A 16674-nucleotide genomic window follows, 5' to 3' on the forward strand; every position below is an offset into this window, starting at 1 on the left:
GCGAGGTCAGTAACCATGAGAAAGCTAGGATCTGTGTAGTTCTGTGGACAATGATGGTGGCCTGGAAAAGTGAGCTAGCAGACGACAGAAGATCGAGCTCACGATGCAGAAGTGGGAGACGAGCGAGATTCTAGACAACTAGCAAGTGCTCCGGCTAGAATACAGAGATGCGGCTAGGTCCACCGCGTGAAATCCGCGCGCGGGCGTCTAGAGGCGGGAGAAGCTGCGGACCCAGAGGTTGGGGAACGGTTTCCGCCCGGATAGCAAAGCAGAGGACCGGAAGGGAGGAGGCGGAAGTGCAGTGATTAGCTGCAATCCTCGAATCAGCCCGCGAAGTTCTAATCAGCCGACTTCGGAGGACACTGGATAGGTGTCCTCACGGTTGTTTGATCTCTCGAGACCCGGGTTCTGAAAGGCACCCCCACCGAGACAAGTGAGCTGGGAGTCACTCAGGACCTGCCACTGGCAGTTTTATCTGAGCAGTCTTTGGAAGGAGGTCTTAGACCACGCTAGCGCCGGTTCTGGAGCGGCCGCAGTGCATTCTGGGGCGGGGGGGGCTCTTCCTCCCAATAGAGTCTAGCTAGAGGCGCCTACACTTGGCTATCTCTAAGGCGGAGGATATACGCTCGCCTGTCAGTCCCATCTTAGAGTGCACCCGGAGGTCTGGAGAAGATGAATGACTTGCCAAGGGCTGCACGGCTTTACATACCATGATTCTGTTTTGCCACCCCCCACCCCACCCCCCGGTCTTGAGACAGGGTATCTACATAGCCCTGGCTATCCTGGCGTTCTATGTAGACCAGGCTGGAAAACCTCCCGAGTGCTGGGATCAAAGGCATGTGCCACCACACCTGGCCTGTCTCGCTACTTCATCTGCACCTGAATGGCGAACAGGCCCAACCTTAAGAGCTTCAGAGGCAGGAGGCATTCCATGCTTCAGTGTGCTGGCCCAGGCCACGAGGGATGCTGCCAGGATCTTAGTCCCAGACTTCTTGTGAAGAGTTTCGGGTAGAGCATGTAGACTGTGCTTGTTCTTATTCATGTGCCTGTTGTTTTGATAAATAGATTGTTTTGATAAATAGATTTTTTTTTCAGAGTAGGTTTGAATTGTGTGAGTCAGGAGATCATCCAGCTGTTATCTTTACTCCAAGCGCCTTTGAATTTTTTTTTTTTTTTTTAAATATACAGGATCTCTGCATAGCCCTGGTTTTCCTGGAACTCACTATGTAGACCAGGCTGGCTTGGAACTCACAGAGATGCCCCTGTCTCTGTCTTCCAAGTGCTGGGATTAAAGGCGTGTGACACCATGACCTGCTCTAAGCTCCTTTTGATAAGAAATAACAGGCTTTCTGACCTTCACAGGAATAACTTCCTAAAATGATTAGTTGTAGCCTGTGGCTACAAAGGCTTGTCTTTTCCTTGTCTGTGTTGTAGGGAATTTCTGCAGAGAGAAAACTGGTGCCACATGTTGCCATCACTTACCTGGAGTGGCTGAAACCCTGAGATGTTCAGAGGGATTTGTCTGACAAACCCAAACAGCCTTCATCTTGGCCCAACACTGTGTCCTCTTGAATATAGGCTGATATGCCCAGGGTAGTCCTGAATGGTGTGACAGTGGATTTCCCTTTCCAGCCATACCAATGCCAACAGGAGTACATGACCAAGGTGCTAGAATGTCTCCAGAAGGTAAAGCTACAGAGCCCAAGACATTTCTTGTAGGGAGGGGACAATGAGGGTGTACCTTCAGCAGACCCCTATTATACCTCTACCCTCATCCATTCCAGAAAGGCTCTGTCTGCATTTTTTGGTCACTAGAGCTTCTGGTTATGTTAAGGGAGACTATAACAAGTAAACAAAAGAGATAATTCCAGGTAGTGATAGCTTTGAGAATGTTTTGGTGCCCTTTCTGAGTAGATGGTGTTTGTGCTGAGTCCAGTGGATAGGAGTGACTATCATTTAGGGTCTGGAGGAGTGTTACTCAGAGGGTGGGAAAACCCAGCTCTCCCTGTGGGGGGGAAAAAAGATTTTTCTTTCTTTTTTTTTTTTTTTTTTTTGAGGCAGGGTCTAACAGTCCTGGATAAGCCAGGCTAGCCTCCAAGTCACAGAGATCTGTCTGTCTCTGCCTTTGGAGTGCTGGGATTAAAGACATGTATCACTATGGCTGACTTTTTTTGTTTGAGACATAAAAAAAAAAATCTTTCACTATTAGGAGTGTGTGGGGAACATGACTTTCACTGAGTTTCTTGAGGTGCCATCTTGTATTCTAATCACCTTTTCCTCAAATGTCTTGCTCAGGTTCCCATCTGATATCTGGAATATAGGGCATCAAATTCTGTTTAGGTAGGGTGAATAGCTGGACCCAGAATTGCAGAACAGTTTCCTATTTTGAGACTTGACACCTAATTAGTCATCTAACTATTTATATTAGGCTGAAATATGCTGTCAGATTTTGGGTAATACTCTGAAATTATTTTGCTAATGAGGGCAGTTTTTTTTTTTTTGTTTGTTTGTTTTTGTTTTTATGCTTCTTGGTTTTCTGAGACAGGGTCTCTTTACATAGCCCTGGGTGTTCTACAGCTTACTATGTAGACCAGCCTGGTCTCAAACTTACAGAGATCCACTTGCCTCTGCCTCCCCTCTGCCTGGAAGGCAGAGGCAAGGAATTAAAGATGTGTACCACCATACCTGGCTAATGAGGGCAGGCTTAACCTATGACTTTAGGGCAGAAAGTGGAAAATGTCACAAACTAATTTATGTCCTCTGGGTGTGGGCTGGGCACCTAAGAGTCATCTCACTTTTCCCCATTTCTCCACATACCCTACTTTTCCTCTCCTTGTTGCTGACTCCGTTTAGGGAGTGAATGGCATCCTCGAGAGCCCCACAGGCACTGGGAAGACGCTCTGCCTCCTCTGCACTACATTGGCCTGGCGGGGAACATCTCCGTGATGCTGTTTCTTCCCTAAAGATTGCTGAGAGAGTTCAAGGTGAACTCTTTGCCAGTCGGTCTTTGTCATCCTGGAATGCTGCTGCTACCAGTGGAGACCCGATAGGTGACTTTTTTTTTTTTTGTTTTTTTCGAGACAGGGTTTCTCTGTGTAGCTTTGCGCCTTTCCTGGAACTCTGTAGCCCAGGCTGGCCTCGAACTCACAGAGATCTACCTGGCTCTGCCTCCCGAGTGCTGGGATTAAAGGTATGCGCCACTCCCGCCAGCTCTGATAGGTGACTCTTATCCCCCATCTCTCCTGGCCTCCTGTGTGGATGATAGGGAAGGGATAGAGCCTGGGACAGGGTCAGTTCACTTAGGCTTCCACTGCCTCTGAAACAGAATTTAAGAAAGGAGAATTTTGTATCATCCATACTCACTGTTCTGGGTATATACCTGGGGTCAGAACTTTTTTCCTGGAATTAGGGTACCACAGCAACCCACAATGTCTACTGTCAGATTTGTGGATGCCTGCAAGGCTGAGTTAACTGTGCTGCATATATAAACACACATGAAGATATTGCCTCACAGCTACCCCCTTTTGTTATGTTCGTGCAGCTTGCTACACAGACATCCCAAAGATCATCTATGCTTCTAGAACGCACTCACAGCTAACTCAGGTCATCAGTGAGCTTCGGAATACTTCCTACCGGTATGTCAGCATATTCACACCTCCAGAGATGATCTGCATAATGATCTTGGTTTGGAGCTGTTTCTATAGCCAACTGAGTGTATGTGTGTAGTATATTGGAGATGAAGACTGACTGGGTTTTGAAATACTTACTTGTGAGAAAGCATCTTTGAACATTGAACTTATGGCTGTCCTTGTTCTTGAACTCTGGGCTTCTTGCAGGGCTGTCATGTTTCCTGTGGTTAGGGTCAGCTTTGGCTCCTCAAGGCAGCTTTGTTCATGATGGAAGAAGAATCTGCCTTTTGACAAAATCCAACTGAGTCTTAATATCTTGCTATGGCTCCCATGTGAAAGAATTTGTACAATAGGTTGCTCTGTCCAGTTTTTCTTGCCTTACCTACCACATTCTAACCTTTTTGTTTCCTTTGTTCCCTAAGTTTTCTGTGTGCTCCCGTGTGTCTCCTGACAGCTCATGCTGCTGGGCCACATTGTAATCTGCATGTTCTGAGGCAGCTCCTTCTTGACTCTTCCATTCTTTCATTTGTCAGACCCAAGGTGTGTGTGCTGGGCTCCCGGGAGCAGCTGTGTATTCACCCTGAAGTGAAGAAGCAGGAGAGTAACCACATGCAGGTGGGCTTTGGGGCACTCAGTCTCCATGATTCTACTGGTTGGGTGGTGCCTGGATCTTAGAATCCAGAATTGTGCTCCAACAGATACTAATCCTGACCACTGTGCTCCCTGCTGGGCTGGTTCAGGGCTTAGAGAACACAGGGAAGATAGACATAGGGAAGTTGCTGGTGAGGGCTGAGGGCCACACGTGGACCATTTCTTAGCCATTCCAGGTGAGCACTCTATCTTTCCTCTTACAGATCCATTTATGCCGCAAGAAGGTAGCAAGTCGCTCCTGCCATTTCTACAACAATGTAGAAGGTAAGACCAACTTCTTAAAGCTGTTCCTGCTGCCTGTTGTCAGAGTATGGGTGAGGCTTGTGCAGCCTTCTAGAGTTTAGTAGCACCACAACCTATCTAGTTTACCCTGTGGTACAGAGTATGGCTATGTACCTGGGTACTGCCTTTCAGACGTGAGGGGTTGCCTGCATTGGTATTATATAGAGAAGAGCTCATGTAGTCCAGGAACCCTCACTCAGGAATGGCTATCATCATCAGGTGACCTGTTCAAACAAAATTGATATTGAGTACCTGCTTTCCCTCTGGGAGCCTAATCTTTGCCTGACAGAGGTGGCCTTTGACCAGTCTCCTGAAGAACTAGGATACTGAGTCTTCTATAAGTTGTTCAGTTGACAATATGAGAGTTGAACTTACCTTTCTTCCCCTGGGTTTGTCCCTTCCCTCTTTTTCATTTTCTGGCTTATGACAAGACAAGCTTCTTATGATGTTTTCTGTAACCTGAGGGATCATACATCTGCATAACTGGCTGCATGGCCGAGGGCTTCAGCCTCTACAGGATTAGAGTTCCTTTTATTTCTTGCCAAAGTGTTGAGGCTGAGATTCCCACATTCAGTAGGAGGGCTCAGGTGATGTGGCTCTGGAGCACTTTTAAGGCTTTGATCATCTGAGGGCTACTGTCTTCTTTGATGCTTATTGAGTGCCCAGGGCACTAGAACTGAGGCCTTTGCATCTGTTGCTGGTCTAGCCAGAAGCCTGAGCTCAGGGGAGAGGGTCTCCCATCACCCAGCATCTTTGTTCTGAGCTTCTTGGAGAGATAAGATATGACATGACTCTGTGGTGAGCACCTCAGCTTTGGTCCTTCCTGCTTGCTTTGTTTTTTGGTTTGATGTCACCGAAGACTCTTAGTTGTCTCAATGTGTGATTGTCCAGGCCTGAGATACAGATGTGTATCTGTGCCAGCCCTCAGGTTTCTGATCTGGATACTGTGAGTCTGGGCCTGGTGACCATTTTGGAAATTCTCCATGATCAGAGTTGTCATTACCTGTCCTTGTTAGCTTCCTAGAGGGAGGACCTCCTGGGGAAGTCCTCAAGCCTATATATCAGGGATCTGTGGGAAACAGGAAGATATGTACAGACAACACCAAGCATTTCTGCAGTGGCCTGGTTATGGATAGTCTCTGGCCACTGCTCCTGTCTCCTGGTGGGAGACTACTGACTAACCTAAGTAAGTTCTTCCATGGGTGTTGGATTTCCTGGGTGGTGTTCTTTCTTTCTTTTCTTCTTTTCTTCCTTTTCTTTCTTTTTTCTTTTCTTTTCTTCTCTCTCTCTCTCTCTCTCTCTCTCTCTCTCTCTCTCTTTCTTTCTTTCTTTCTTCTCCTCTTCCTCCTCCTCCTCCTTTTTTTAATGTATATGATGTTTTGCTTTCATGTGTGTCTGTGTATCACTTGAGTGCCTGGTGTCTGCAAGGGTAAGAAGAGGGCATTGGATCCCCTGAATTGGAGTTACTGACAGTTGTGAGCCACCACGTAGGTACTGGAAATCAAACCTGAACCTCTGGATAGCAGCCAGTTCTTTTCACTGCTGAGCCGTCTATCCAGCATGCACCCCTCCCCCCCCTTTTTTAAAGAGTATGTGTATGTCAGTATACATATGCACACATGAGTGTGGGTACCTATCCAGATGTGGGCATTACATCCTCTGGAGCTGGAGTTAGAGGTAGTTGTGAACTGATTGATCTCAGTGGGTACTGGGATCCAAACTGATACTTATAGTAGCAGCAAATACTCTTAACCTTCAAATCATCTTAACAGTTCCTCTCTTTTTCTATTTTGACAGCATCTCAAATAGCTAAGGCTGGCTTTGAACTTGCTTTGTAGCCAAGGATGAACTTGAACTTCTGGTCTTCCTGTTTCTACCTTCCAAGTACTGGGATTATAGGCATGTGCCAGCATCGCTGGCTTATGCAATGCTGGGGATTAATCCATAGTTTTTTGTATACTAGAGAAGAGTTCTACCAGCTGAAACCACATCTCTAGCCCTAGAAGGTATTCTGTCTTCTCACCTTGTCCATCTCTCTGCTTACAGCCCTCCCATCTGGTTCTGCCCTTACCTATTCCATGGCTTGTGTTTACTTGATTCACTCATTCTCTCTGCTTCATCCTGGCTACCTCCATTCATACTCCTGGCAAAGGAGGTAGATGTAAGTGTTCCTTTGCATTATGCCAGAGGGTTCTGATATAGTTCCTGTGGGAACAGCCCTAGCCAGTTTTCCACACTGTGCAAGTCAGCACTTTGATCCTGTAAGCTTCATTTTCCTAGCCCTCATCTACATTGTCCTTCCCCTTCACAGGTCCTGAGGGATGAGGGGGTTTTGACCACAGCAGTGGCCCTGTGCTATCAATTCCTTCCTCAGGGACCTACGTTCCTATGACAGAAAGGAGCCATTCTTCTTGACTTAACAGCTCTGACATCTGTTTATCTTCTTAGGCTTCTGGGCTTAGTTTTATGAGCTACAAACCAGCTCCTTCTACACTTAGCTTTGGTTGTCTCACTGCTTGGCCTTTTGGGTGATTGCTTATCTGCAAACCTGCTTGTCTGTTCTAACTGGCCAGTGTTGCCTATCTTTGGAATAGGATGCAACTTCATGGGGGTTCAAGAGGAAGGTATCTTAGGGTTTATTTTATCTTACAGTTTGTAGTACATCATCCAGGGAAACAGGGTAGGAAACTCAAGGCAGGGCCCTGGAGACTGGAACTGAAGCAGAGGCCGTGGAGGTGTGCTGCTCACTGGCTTGCTTCCTGTGGCTTGCTTGTCTTGTTTTCTTATAATAACCAGGAACACCAGCCTAGGGGTGACACCACCCACAGTAAGTTGGGCTCTTTTCCACATCCATCTTTGTCCTCAGGCCAATCTGGTGGAGCATTTTCTCAATTGAGGTTCTCTGTTCCAAATAATTCTAACTTGTATCAAGTTGACATAAAACTAGTCAGCAAAAAAAATCTTGTGTTGTTGGTGAGAAAGGAAGGTGGTAAAGAGCTGGAGTGCTGCCTATGTGGCATTGCAAAAGGACCTGGGAGGAAGATGGCAAGCCATCTCCACCTAGGAGTTACTCAGAAACAGTTCTGGAACAACTCTTGTCATCTTCTCCACCTCTGTCTTCTTGCCCTACTTCTCTTTGCTATCCCTTTACAGGTGTCCCTTTCTTATCTCTGCAGAAAATATGGCAGATTGGGTCTCTGCTACAGTGTGAGCTGAATAGCTGATCTGTTACATAGTACTGCTGAGGGATATGATCTTCTTTTCTTACTAGCCCTGCTATTCCTGGGGGCACAACTGGTTGTGGTTGTGTGTGTGTCTGTGTTTTAGCCTCTGCAGCTGAGAGATGGGCCTTAGTTCTACCTTCAGAGAGGGAGCCTGATACCTGGTTTGGGCATGAAATGGACACTGTAGGAAGTAGAGCTGGGAGCTGTGGGGAGGTTTGCTGGGTTCTATATATGGCTGCTCCATAGTTGGCAGTCACTTCCTAAGGCATTCCAGTAGTTTCTGGTTGGGGGATTGTGTTATGACAGTGTAGTCCTTAAAGGCCTTTCTGCCTTGTGCATTGTAGCCAGCACAGATGGTGCCTGTTCTTGAGCTGCTCTTGTAAGGAATGGAATGGACTACAAGTTGAACTGGGTAGGCTCTGCCTGCATGCCCTGCTATGGCATTTGAGGTGCCAGCTTTCCTTTTGGTGCCAATCTGGGTCCACTGATTGGTAGAAAGCTAGAGCGAGTGGTACTATTATTGTTATTATTGGTTTTTCGAGACAGAGTTTCTTTGTGTAACAGCCCTAACTTGGAACTCACTCTGTAAACCAGGCTGGCCTCGAACTCACAGAGATCTGCCTTTCTCTGCCTCCTGAGTGCTGGGATTAAAGTCGTGCATCACCATGCCCAGCTTATTTTGTATACTCTGTGAATGATGATGAAAAACTGTGAGTCTGGGCTGCTCTGCCCCACTCTACCTCAGAGGGCCTTATTAAGCCTTTCCTGTCCTGTTTTGGGATGTCCAGGAGTAGACAGGCTGCTTGGAACCTTGGGAGGTATTGGTATCTTAGACTGGTACCTGACTCCCAAGTACAGAATAGGGCTCTCTTGAGATCACTTCAGGTTGTGGTCTCTCCTGGTAGGGACTTGGTCTACTTGGTAAGGATTCTTTCTGATAAGTCCAAAGGTAATAAAGCGCTGTGTTACCAGCTTTATAGGAGCTCTTTTTCTAGGGTGTCTCTCGGGGTGTTTGAGCATGTGTGCTTACTCTATATCTTACCTGCAGAGAAAAGCCTGGAGCAGGAGTTGGCTACCCCCATCCTGGACATTGAAGACCTTGTCAAGAATGGAAGCAAACACAAGTGAGACCTCTCCCCATGAGGCCATGGCTGTTTTATCCTTTCTTGATAGTCTCTCATATGGGAAGCACAATACATTTGCTTTTCTTTTTATGAAACTAATAATGTAAAATGAATTTAAGCAGTTCTGAGGAATATAAAGTGAAAAATAAGAAATCAGCTCCTGTTCCCTGTCTCTTAGCCCACTCCAGGATGACCACTGTGAACAGTGTCTGTGTGTACAAGCACAGTTTTGTTTGTGCTTAGTCTCCAAATGCTCTCTGACTTAGTGCACCATGGACGGCTTTCTTTGTGGGTATATGAAGCTTAACTCCCTTCCTTCTGAGAATAGCAAATCTATGGGGTTTTGTTTTTTTTTTATTTGAGACAGAGTCTCATATAGTCCATGCTGACTTCTAAGATTTGGTACGTAACTGAGAATGACCCTGAACTGGTCCTCTTGCCTCTACCTCTCATGTGTTGGGATCATAGGTGTGCACTGCCAAGCCTGCTTATACATCTATGACTTTTGTAGCTTTGTAGATTGAAGTGGTGATAATAAAAACTTCAACAGCCAAGGCTGTATGTAGTTCTTGCCTGATTTCTACGAGGCCCTGGGGTTCCCTTCCTATTACTGCAAAATAGAAAGACAGATTGAGACTTGAGACTTTGTTATACCAAGGAGAAACCAAACTAACTTACTTATATCCTTCCTTCCTTTCTTCCTCCCGCTCTCCTTCCCTCCCTCTCTCCCTCCCTCCCTCTCTTTCTTTCTTTATTCCTTTCTTTCTTGTATTTCTTATATTTCTGTTTTTTGTTTCTGGTGACCTGTGCCCAGGAATGGGGCTAGATTTTGATTTTTTGGAGACTTTTCTGGTTTTGTTCTTATTTTTTAGTTAGGCAGATAAATAAAAGGCTGACTTTGAGCTCACTGTGTGACCAAGATGACCCCCCCATTTTTTAATTTTTGTATGTTTGTATGGTACATGTAGGTGTACACCCTTGGGTGTTGGTTCTTGCTTTCTACCTTAAAATAGAATCTCTTGTTATCATTGAGTATGCCAGGCTAACTGGCTCGAGAACTTACAAGAATTGTCCTGTCTGCCTCCTATCTCTCTGAGATTATAATTTCTGGCTTTATATGGATTTTGGGGATCTGGACTATGTTCTTCATGCTTATATGGCAAGTACTTTACGCACTGAGCCAAATCCCTAGCCTGATGACCTTGAGCTGATCTTTTTGCTTTCAAGTTTTGAGTGTTCAGGTGATGTATGCACCACTAGGTCAGGCTTACATGGTACTGGGGATTGAACCCAGGGCTGTACACATCAGACAAACATCCTACTAACTCAGTTACATTCTCAGCCCATTATTATTTGTGTGTGTATGTATGCATGGTTGGTGTGGGTGTCAGAGGACAGTTTTGTGGAATCGGTTCTCTTTTTTGAACATTACGTGGATTCTAAGAATCGAACTGAGGTTAGCAGGTTTGTATGGCAAGTGATTTACTTGCTGAGACATTTCCCTGATCCCATCAAGTTTTTCGGTTTTTTGCTTGTTTGTTTTTTGAAACAGTCTCACTGTGTGGCCCAGAACTGTGTGATCCAGAACTCATTTTTAAGATCAGTCTGGCCTGATCAGAGATCTTACTTCTGCCTCATTAGTGCTAGGAATAAAGATGTGTACCACCAAGCCCAACACCATCAAATTTTAAGACAGATGATACTTTCACATAGTGAAAAACTCACATGGGCTGCCCTTTTACCCACGGTACCAATTTCTTTGATGCTCTGTGTACAGAAAGAGAGGTTCCTCCTTTATCAGAGGGCACAGTGGTTCATGTAATGGTTGCACCTTTTGCATATCCCATGTGAAGGGACTTACGGGGTCTTCTGTCTCCTTTTACATCCAGAGTGTGCCCATACTACCTTTCTCGAAACATGAAGCAGCAAGCTGACATCATCTTTATGCCATACAATTACTTGTTGGATGCTAAGGTGAGGAGTTGGTGATGTTATGTCCAGGGTTGTCCCTGGGCTTTGGAGTGGCTACCTGAGCCTTTGTTTGTTAGGTCTTCAGAGAGCAAATGTGGGGAGGAGGCCTCTTGTCCATCACTGATTGGGCGGAAGACCTGTACAGATGCAGCTATGAATACCCTAGAGAAATGAGTTCATCATTCTGAGCTACCTGGGCATAGGCAGGCTGACTAGAGTGAGAAGAGCCCAGTATTTGCTTACCCTTGGTCCTGATAGTTCAGCTCACAGGAAGTGCAGATGACTAAGGAAACTTGAGCATTTTTGTCCTCCCTGATGTTTTGTATGTTTGTCTGGCCATCTTTTTGTGTACTACTCGTTTCATTTAACATAGCTAGAATTTTTTCTCTTTCTTAAAAGTTTTAGATTATGGCTGAGCAGTGGCGGCACACACCTTTAATCCTTGCACTCAGGAGGCAGAGGCAAGTGGATCTCATGAGTTCAAGGCCAGCCTGGTCTACAAAGAGAGTTCCAGGACAGCCAAAGCTGTTTACAGAGAAACCCTGTCTTAAAAGAAAAAAGAAAGAAAGAAAAGAAAATTTGAATTTTTTATATATTTATTTATATATTTATGTTTATATATAATAGTTTATGTGTGTGCACGAATACATGTGTGTTGTGTATGTGGAAATCAGAACTTCTCCCTTCTACCATATGAATTCCAGAAAATTTTTTATTTTTTTTATTTTTTGTTTTGTTTTGTTTTGTTTCGAGACAGGGTTTCTCTGTGTAGCTTTGTGCCTTTTCTGGATCTCGCTCTGTAACCCAGGCTGGCCTCGAACTCACAGAGATCCGCCTGGCTCTGCCTTCTGAGTGCTGGGATTAAAGGTGTGTGCTCCCACCGCCCGGCAGATTCCCGAAATTGAACTGAGGTTGTCATACTTGACAGCAAGTGCCTCTACCCACTGAACCTTTTTGTTGGTCCTAAAGCTAGGATTTTCTTTTTTAACATGGGGTCAGATGTATCTCAGGTTGACTTCTAACCTGTTATATAGCTGAGGAACTTTTTATTTTCCTACCTCTACCCTCCTGAGGGCTACAACTGTAGGCATGTACCACTAGGTCTGTTTTATGTAATGTTGGGTATAAAACCCAAGGCTTCATGCATGTTAGGCAAGCACTCTGTTAACATTCTTGGCTCCCATAGCTTAGGATATACTCCATGTGTTCAGTAACTTGTAGTGTCAGAAATAACTTGGTGGGCGTCTTGCTTCTAATCCTTGTGGTAAGTAATCATCAAGAACTTAACAGTGCTGGGTACTAGCCTAGGCATCTCTTTTGTGTGTGTGTGTGTTTTCCACATTGTTTTTTGTCTTTATTAATTTGCTCAACAGCTTTTGAGCTTCGTTGCCAAGCACTTCTCTGGATACCAGGAATTCAAAAATAATTCGTGCACCAGGCATGGTGGTACTCTTTGGGAATCCCTGGTATCTCTTATACAGCTTGAGTTTTTGTGTCTGGAGTGGGGGAGTAGATAGCAGAAGATACTATTGAAGGACACGTGGAGATTGGTGATAACTGGAGTAGACAGACAGAAGGCCCCAGTGGATGGCACCTGCTGAGCTATCTTGCTGGCTTCAGCATGACAGTTTTAAAGAACTAGGTTAGAAATCATTGCAAAATCCAGAATGGCAAATTTGTGCTTATAGCTCAGTGGAGTAGTGGTTAGTGAGCTCAGTATTGCAGCATAGGGTTTTGACATACACACCAAAGGAATTCAGTGGGGAATTGAAATTTGTGGTTTTTATCTTATCTTCAAAACATGGTCCTGGAATAGGTGGATATTCTTTTGGAAAAAAAAAATGAGTCTTAGTCCTCACTATGCATGTCTAAATGCAAAGGCTAAAACTGAAAGTTCTTGAAGGAATAGGGGAGGTCTATGCAGCTTCAGAGTAAGTTGAGATTTTATTTATTTATTTCGTTTTGGTAATTTTTTAAAAATTTTTGGAACAGAGATCCACTTGCTTCTGCCTCCCAAGTGCTGGGATTAAAGGCGTGCACTGCCATTGCCCAGCTAATAAAAATAAATCTTTAAAAAAAACAAAACAAAACCCAGCTGTGGTGCTGATACCAGGTGTGGTAATGTACTCCTGTAATCTCAGCACTCTGGAGACAGAGGCAGAAAGATCATGAGAGCAAGGCCAGCCCAAGCTTAGTGATGGAGCACTTGAGCCTGGTTTGGTGCCTAATGTTGCAAAACAAAACAAAATATAACTGTACATTTAACTTGTAAGTTCAGTTCTCTTCCTCTGCTCCCTTGTAGGTTCCAGGGATTGAAATCAGGTTGTCAGGCTTAGAGGCAATCCCATCTTACTGGATTACTTGGCTGTCCTCTTGACTGTAGCATATACTCCTTTCTGCTGTGTGAGCAGCTCCCTGATACAGATGGCCATAAACATCTGACTTTGGTCAGGCTTGGATAGGTATTTGCAGTAGTACTTTCTTGTTGGGACCACCAGCCTACAAATAATAATGTGGAGACTTACTATTAATTATGAAAGCTTGGCCTTAGCTTAGGTGTCTTTCTAACTAGCTTTATAATTTAATTAACTTGTTTCTATTAATCTATGTTCTATCATGTGGCTTGGTTACCTTTCCTCTGCCCTGTGTGTCCCATTGGCTTCTCCCATGCACCTAGATTCATCCCTCTGACAGCAGCTCTCTTTGCCTGGAAGTCCCGCCTATCCTCGCCTGCCTAGCTATTGGCCATTCAGCTTTTTATTATACCAATCATAGCACCACATCTTCACACAGTATACAAATATTCCACAACAGGTACTGTAAATCTGCTTTAAGTCAACTTGGAGCAAGTGCCAGTCCTTACAGTGAAGTATGAGAACCTTTGTTCTTTCTTCCATAATGTGTGTGTGACCTGTTTATGATGTTTGGTGCCCACCACATACCTCAGGTTCCCTCTTTTCCTGTATATGCAGGCCTGCACTCTAAGTTGGCCTTGCCTGACTCAGCTCCAGCCCATGGTAACTTCCCTTCTTTGTAGAGTCGTAAGGCACACAGCATTGACCTGAAGGGGACAGTCGTGATCTTTGATGAAGCCCACAATGTGGTGAGTCTCCTTAGCTTCTATGCTGTGTTTCCTATCTCTCCCAGCTTGCTAGATATTTTCTGGAGAAGCTCTGCCTTGGACCCAGAAGCCTAGTTCTCAGCACCAAGCAGACCCAGGTGCTACTGCTCCCCTGATGGTCTATCAGTTGCCTCTCCTGGACTGGCCAGTTGGGCTTCAGATGTGCCCTTAGGTACAGGGTCCATATGCGAACCTCTTACTGGGCTTCTGCCCTTGTAGCCAATTGGTAGGGATATCGTGACTCTGCTGTCTCTTGTACCATACTCTATTGTCTTTCTTACATGTCTCTGCTCTTTAGGCTACTTGGCTTGGCCCTTAGGAAACCTCTGTGGAGACAGCTGCTCATCTTTGGTGGCAATAGCAATAAGAGTGGTTCCTGGAGACCCTCCTGGGTCCCTTCGTCCCCTTTTACCAGCACATTATCACAGTGACTACGCCACCCCTGTCTCTGTTTGCTCAGGGTTGTCTAGAATGAATAGCTGCTCATCCTTAGCTGCTATGGAGCCTGGGATGCGACTGATAGAGAGCCAGCTCCACCCTACCCCAAGCAGGACCTTACTTCCTACTTGGCTCCAGGCAACTGTTGCTATAGGAATTATTGAGCTGATATGTGGTATCTTCTGTATCCAAAAATACTGCTTTTGTTGATAAATATTCCTATAACAAAATCTTGGCAACTCAAGTGAAATAATGTTTTAAAATATTGGTGTGGTCAGTGAGTTACCTTTGGACCAGCTTTGACTTTAGAGATCAGGAACTAGAGTTCTGGGGAGTTGGCTGTTGTCTTCCAGTCCCTCTTGCGTCTTCACTTTTGCTTCCTAGAGTCCCCATTCTGCTCTACTCTGCTGTAACATGGATTTGCTTTGGCCCTCAGGAGAAGATATGTGAAGAGTCAGCCTCCTTTGATTTGACCCCCCATGATGTGGCTTCAGGACTGGAGGCTATTAACCAGGTTTTAGAGGAGCAAGCCCGGGTGACTCAGCAGGGTGAACTCCAACTGGAGTTCAGTGCAGATACCCCCAGCACAGGTAAGTTTATGACCAAGAACTGAAAAGTAGGGTCTGGGCCTATTAGAGGCATCTTAGAAGTATATTCTGCATTAGAGCAGTGTCTGATCTTCCTGGTACCTTTTGTCTAGATAGCACTCTAGGACAGGAGTTTGCTGAGACACTGTTCCTGTTGTGTGACTTCCTGTCTGTTTATCCCAGATAGGGCACCAATAACAGACCAAAGAAATACTTGTACCCATTCTAGTTTAGTGAGTTCCAGGACAGTCAAGACTACATCGAGAGACCCTGTTTCAAAAAACCAACAAACAAAAGAATGACAGCAGGCCACATGAGTAAAGGGCACTCAGGGGCAGCGCCTCTTCTCCCTGGCAACTGCTGCTGCCTGTATACCCTTAAGGAGGGAACCTGTGACTCTTGTCCATTGAGTCTTATGGACTTCCCTATATAGCACAGGAAAATGCTATATAACATCTTTGTAGACCATAGGGGACTGGCTCATTGGATACTTTTAGTGCTTTTCATTTTTTCTTTGAGACGAGTTTCATGTAGCTCAGGCTGGCCTCCAACTTATGTCAGAAAGAAAGGGTGGACTTTAGCTTCAGGTCCTCTTGCCTTTACCTCCCAGGTGCTGAGATTTTAAATTAGGCCACCATTCCTGGTTTATTTGATGCTGGAATCAAACCCAGCGCTTTGTGCATACTAAGTAAGTGTTCTACCAACTGAGCTATATCCCAGTTTTTCCAGTGTTTTCTAAAGTCTTTACATCTTTTCCTAGGTTTTTTTTTTTTTTTTTTTTTTTTTTTTTTAGGGGGTGGGGTTGTTGTTTTTTGAGACAGGGTCTCTCAGTGCAGTCCTGGCTGTCCTGGAACTTGCTATGTAGACCAGGCTTGCCTCAGAGGTCTGCCTGCCCCTGCCTCCTGAGTGCTGGGATTAAAGGCATGCACCACCATACCCAGCCCTGCTTTTAATTTTAAAGCAATGCACAGGTACAGGAAATCCCCACAAAAAAGTCATCTATGTCTGCTTGTGCTTATAACCACAGTGTTACAGATAGAGAGACAAGTGGATCCTGGGAGCTCACTGCCCTGCCAGCCTATCCAAAACACTGAATTTCAGGTTCAGTGAGAGACCTTGTTTTAAGGGAGTTAAGCTAATGAGCAGTGGAGGAAGACAACTGATATCCTCATTTGGCCTCTCTGTGCACAAGCTGATATACATGGACATACACACAGGCATGTATGCATACAGCACATACACACACACAAAAGAGAATAGATTTTCTTGTGAGATACATGATGAACTAAACACCCAGGGAATTGACACCAGTCAAGAAGGGGGTTTGCCATCACAGCCATAGCTCTGCTTCTCTGAGTGGTCTTTTACTCAACTTCTAATTCATCTCTTGATGACTCCTGGTTACCTCCTTCCATTTCTGTGGTAACGTTGTGGCTATTTGATGAGTGATTTCAAGATGGTGCTGTCTCACTCAGCCCTTTAATTTTGTAGCAGAAATAATGTAAAGATTCTTCAGCTCTGTAGTGACACTGTTTATATTGGAAAAGCAAGATCATGCTTAACACACACCACCCATTTCAAATCTGAAAGTTTGAGCTGATTCTCAATTAACGATTAAGTGTTGTCTTCAGAGGGGAACAGTGTTTA

General features: G+C 45.0%; 1 protein-coding gene across 1 annotated transcript in view; it reads left to right on the forward strand.

Moving 5' to 3' along the window:
* Positions 1-288: 288 nt before the first annotated feature.
* Rtel1 (regulator of telomere elongation helicase 1) overlaps positions 289-16674 on the forward strand; it is a 32666-nt gene continuing 16280 nt past the window's right edge. The window contains 11 exon segments of the mRNA XM_052723292.1: positions 289-433; positions 1435-1686; positions 2854-2931; positions 2933-3050; positions 3542-3635; positions 4163-4244; positions 4484-4544; positions 8835-8910; positions 10800-10884; positions 13919-13984; positions 14877-15030. Coding sequence (XP_052579252.1) covers positions 1585-1686; positions 2854-2931; positions 2933-3050; positions 3542-3635; positions 4163-4244; positions 4484-4544; positions 8835-8910; positions 10800-10884; positions 13919-13984; positions 14877-15030 — 916 coding nt within the window. The 5' untranslated portion in view covers positions 289-433; positions 1435-1584.

The sequence above is a fragment of the Peromyscus californicus genome, unplaced genomic scaffold (assembly GCF_007827085.1).
Source record: "Peromyscus californicus insignis strain IS unplaced genomic scaffold, ASM782708v3 Scaffold_7__1_contigs__length_154581171, whole genome shotgun sequence".
NCBI classification, from domain to species: domain Eukaryota; kingdom Metazoa; phylum Chordata; class Mammalia; order Rodentia; family Cricetidae; genus Peromyscus; species Peromyscus californicus.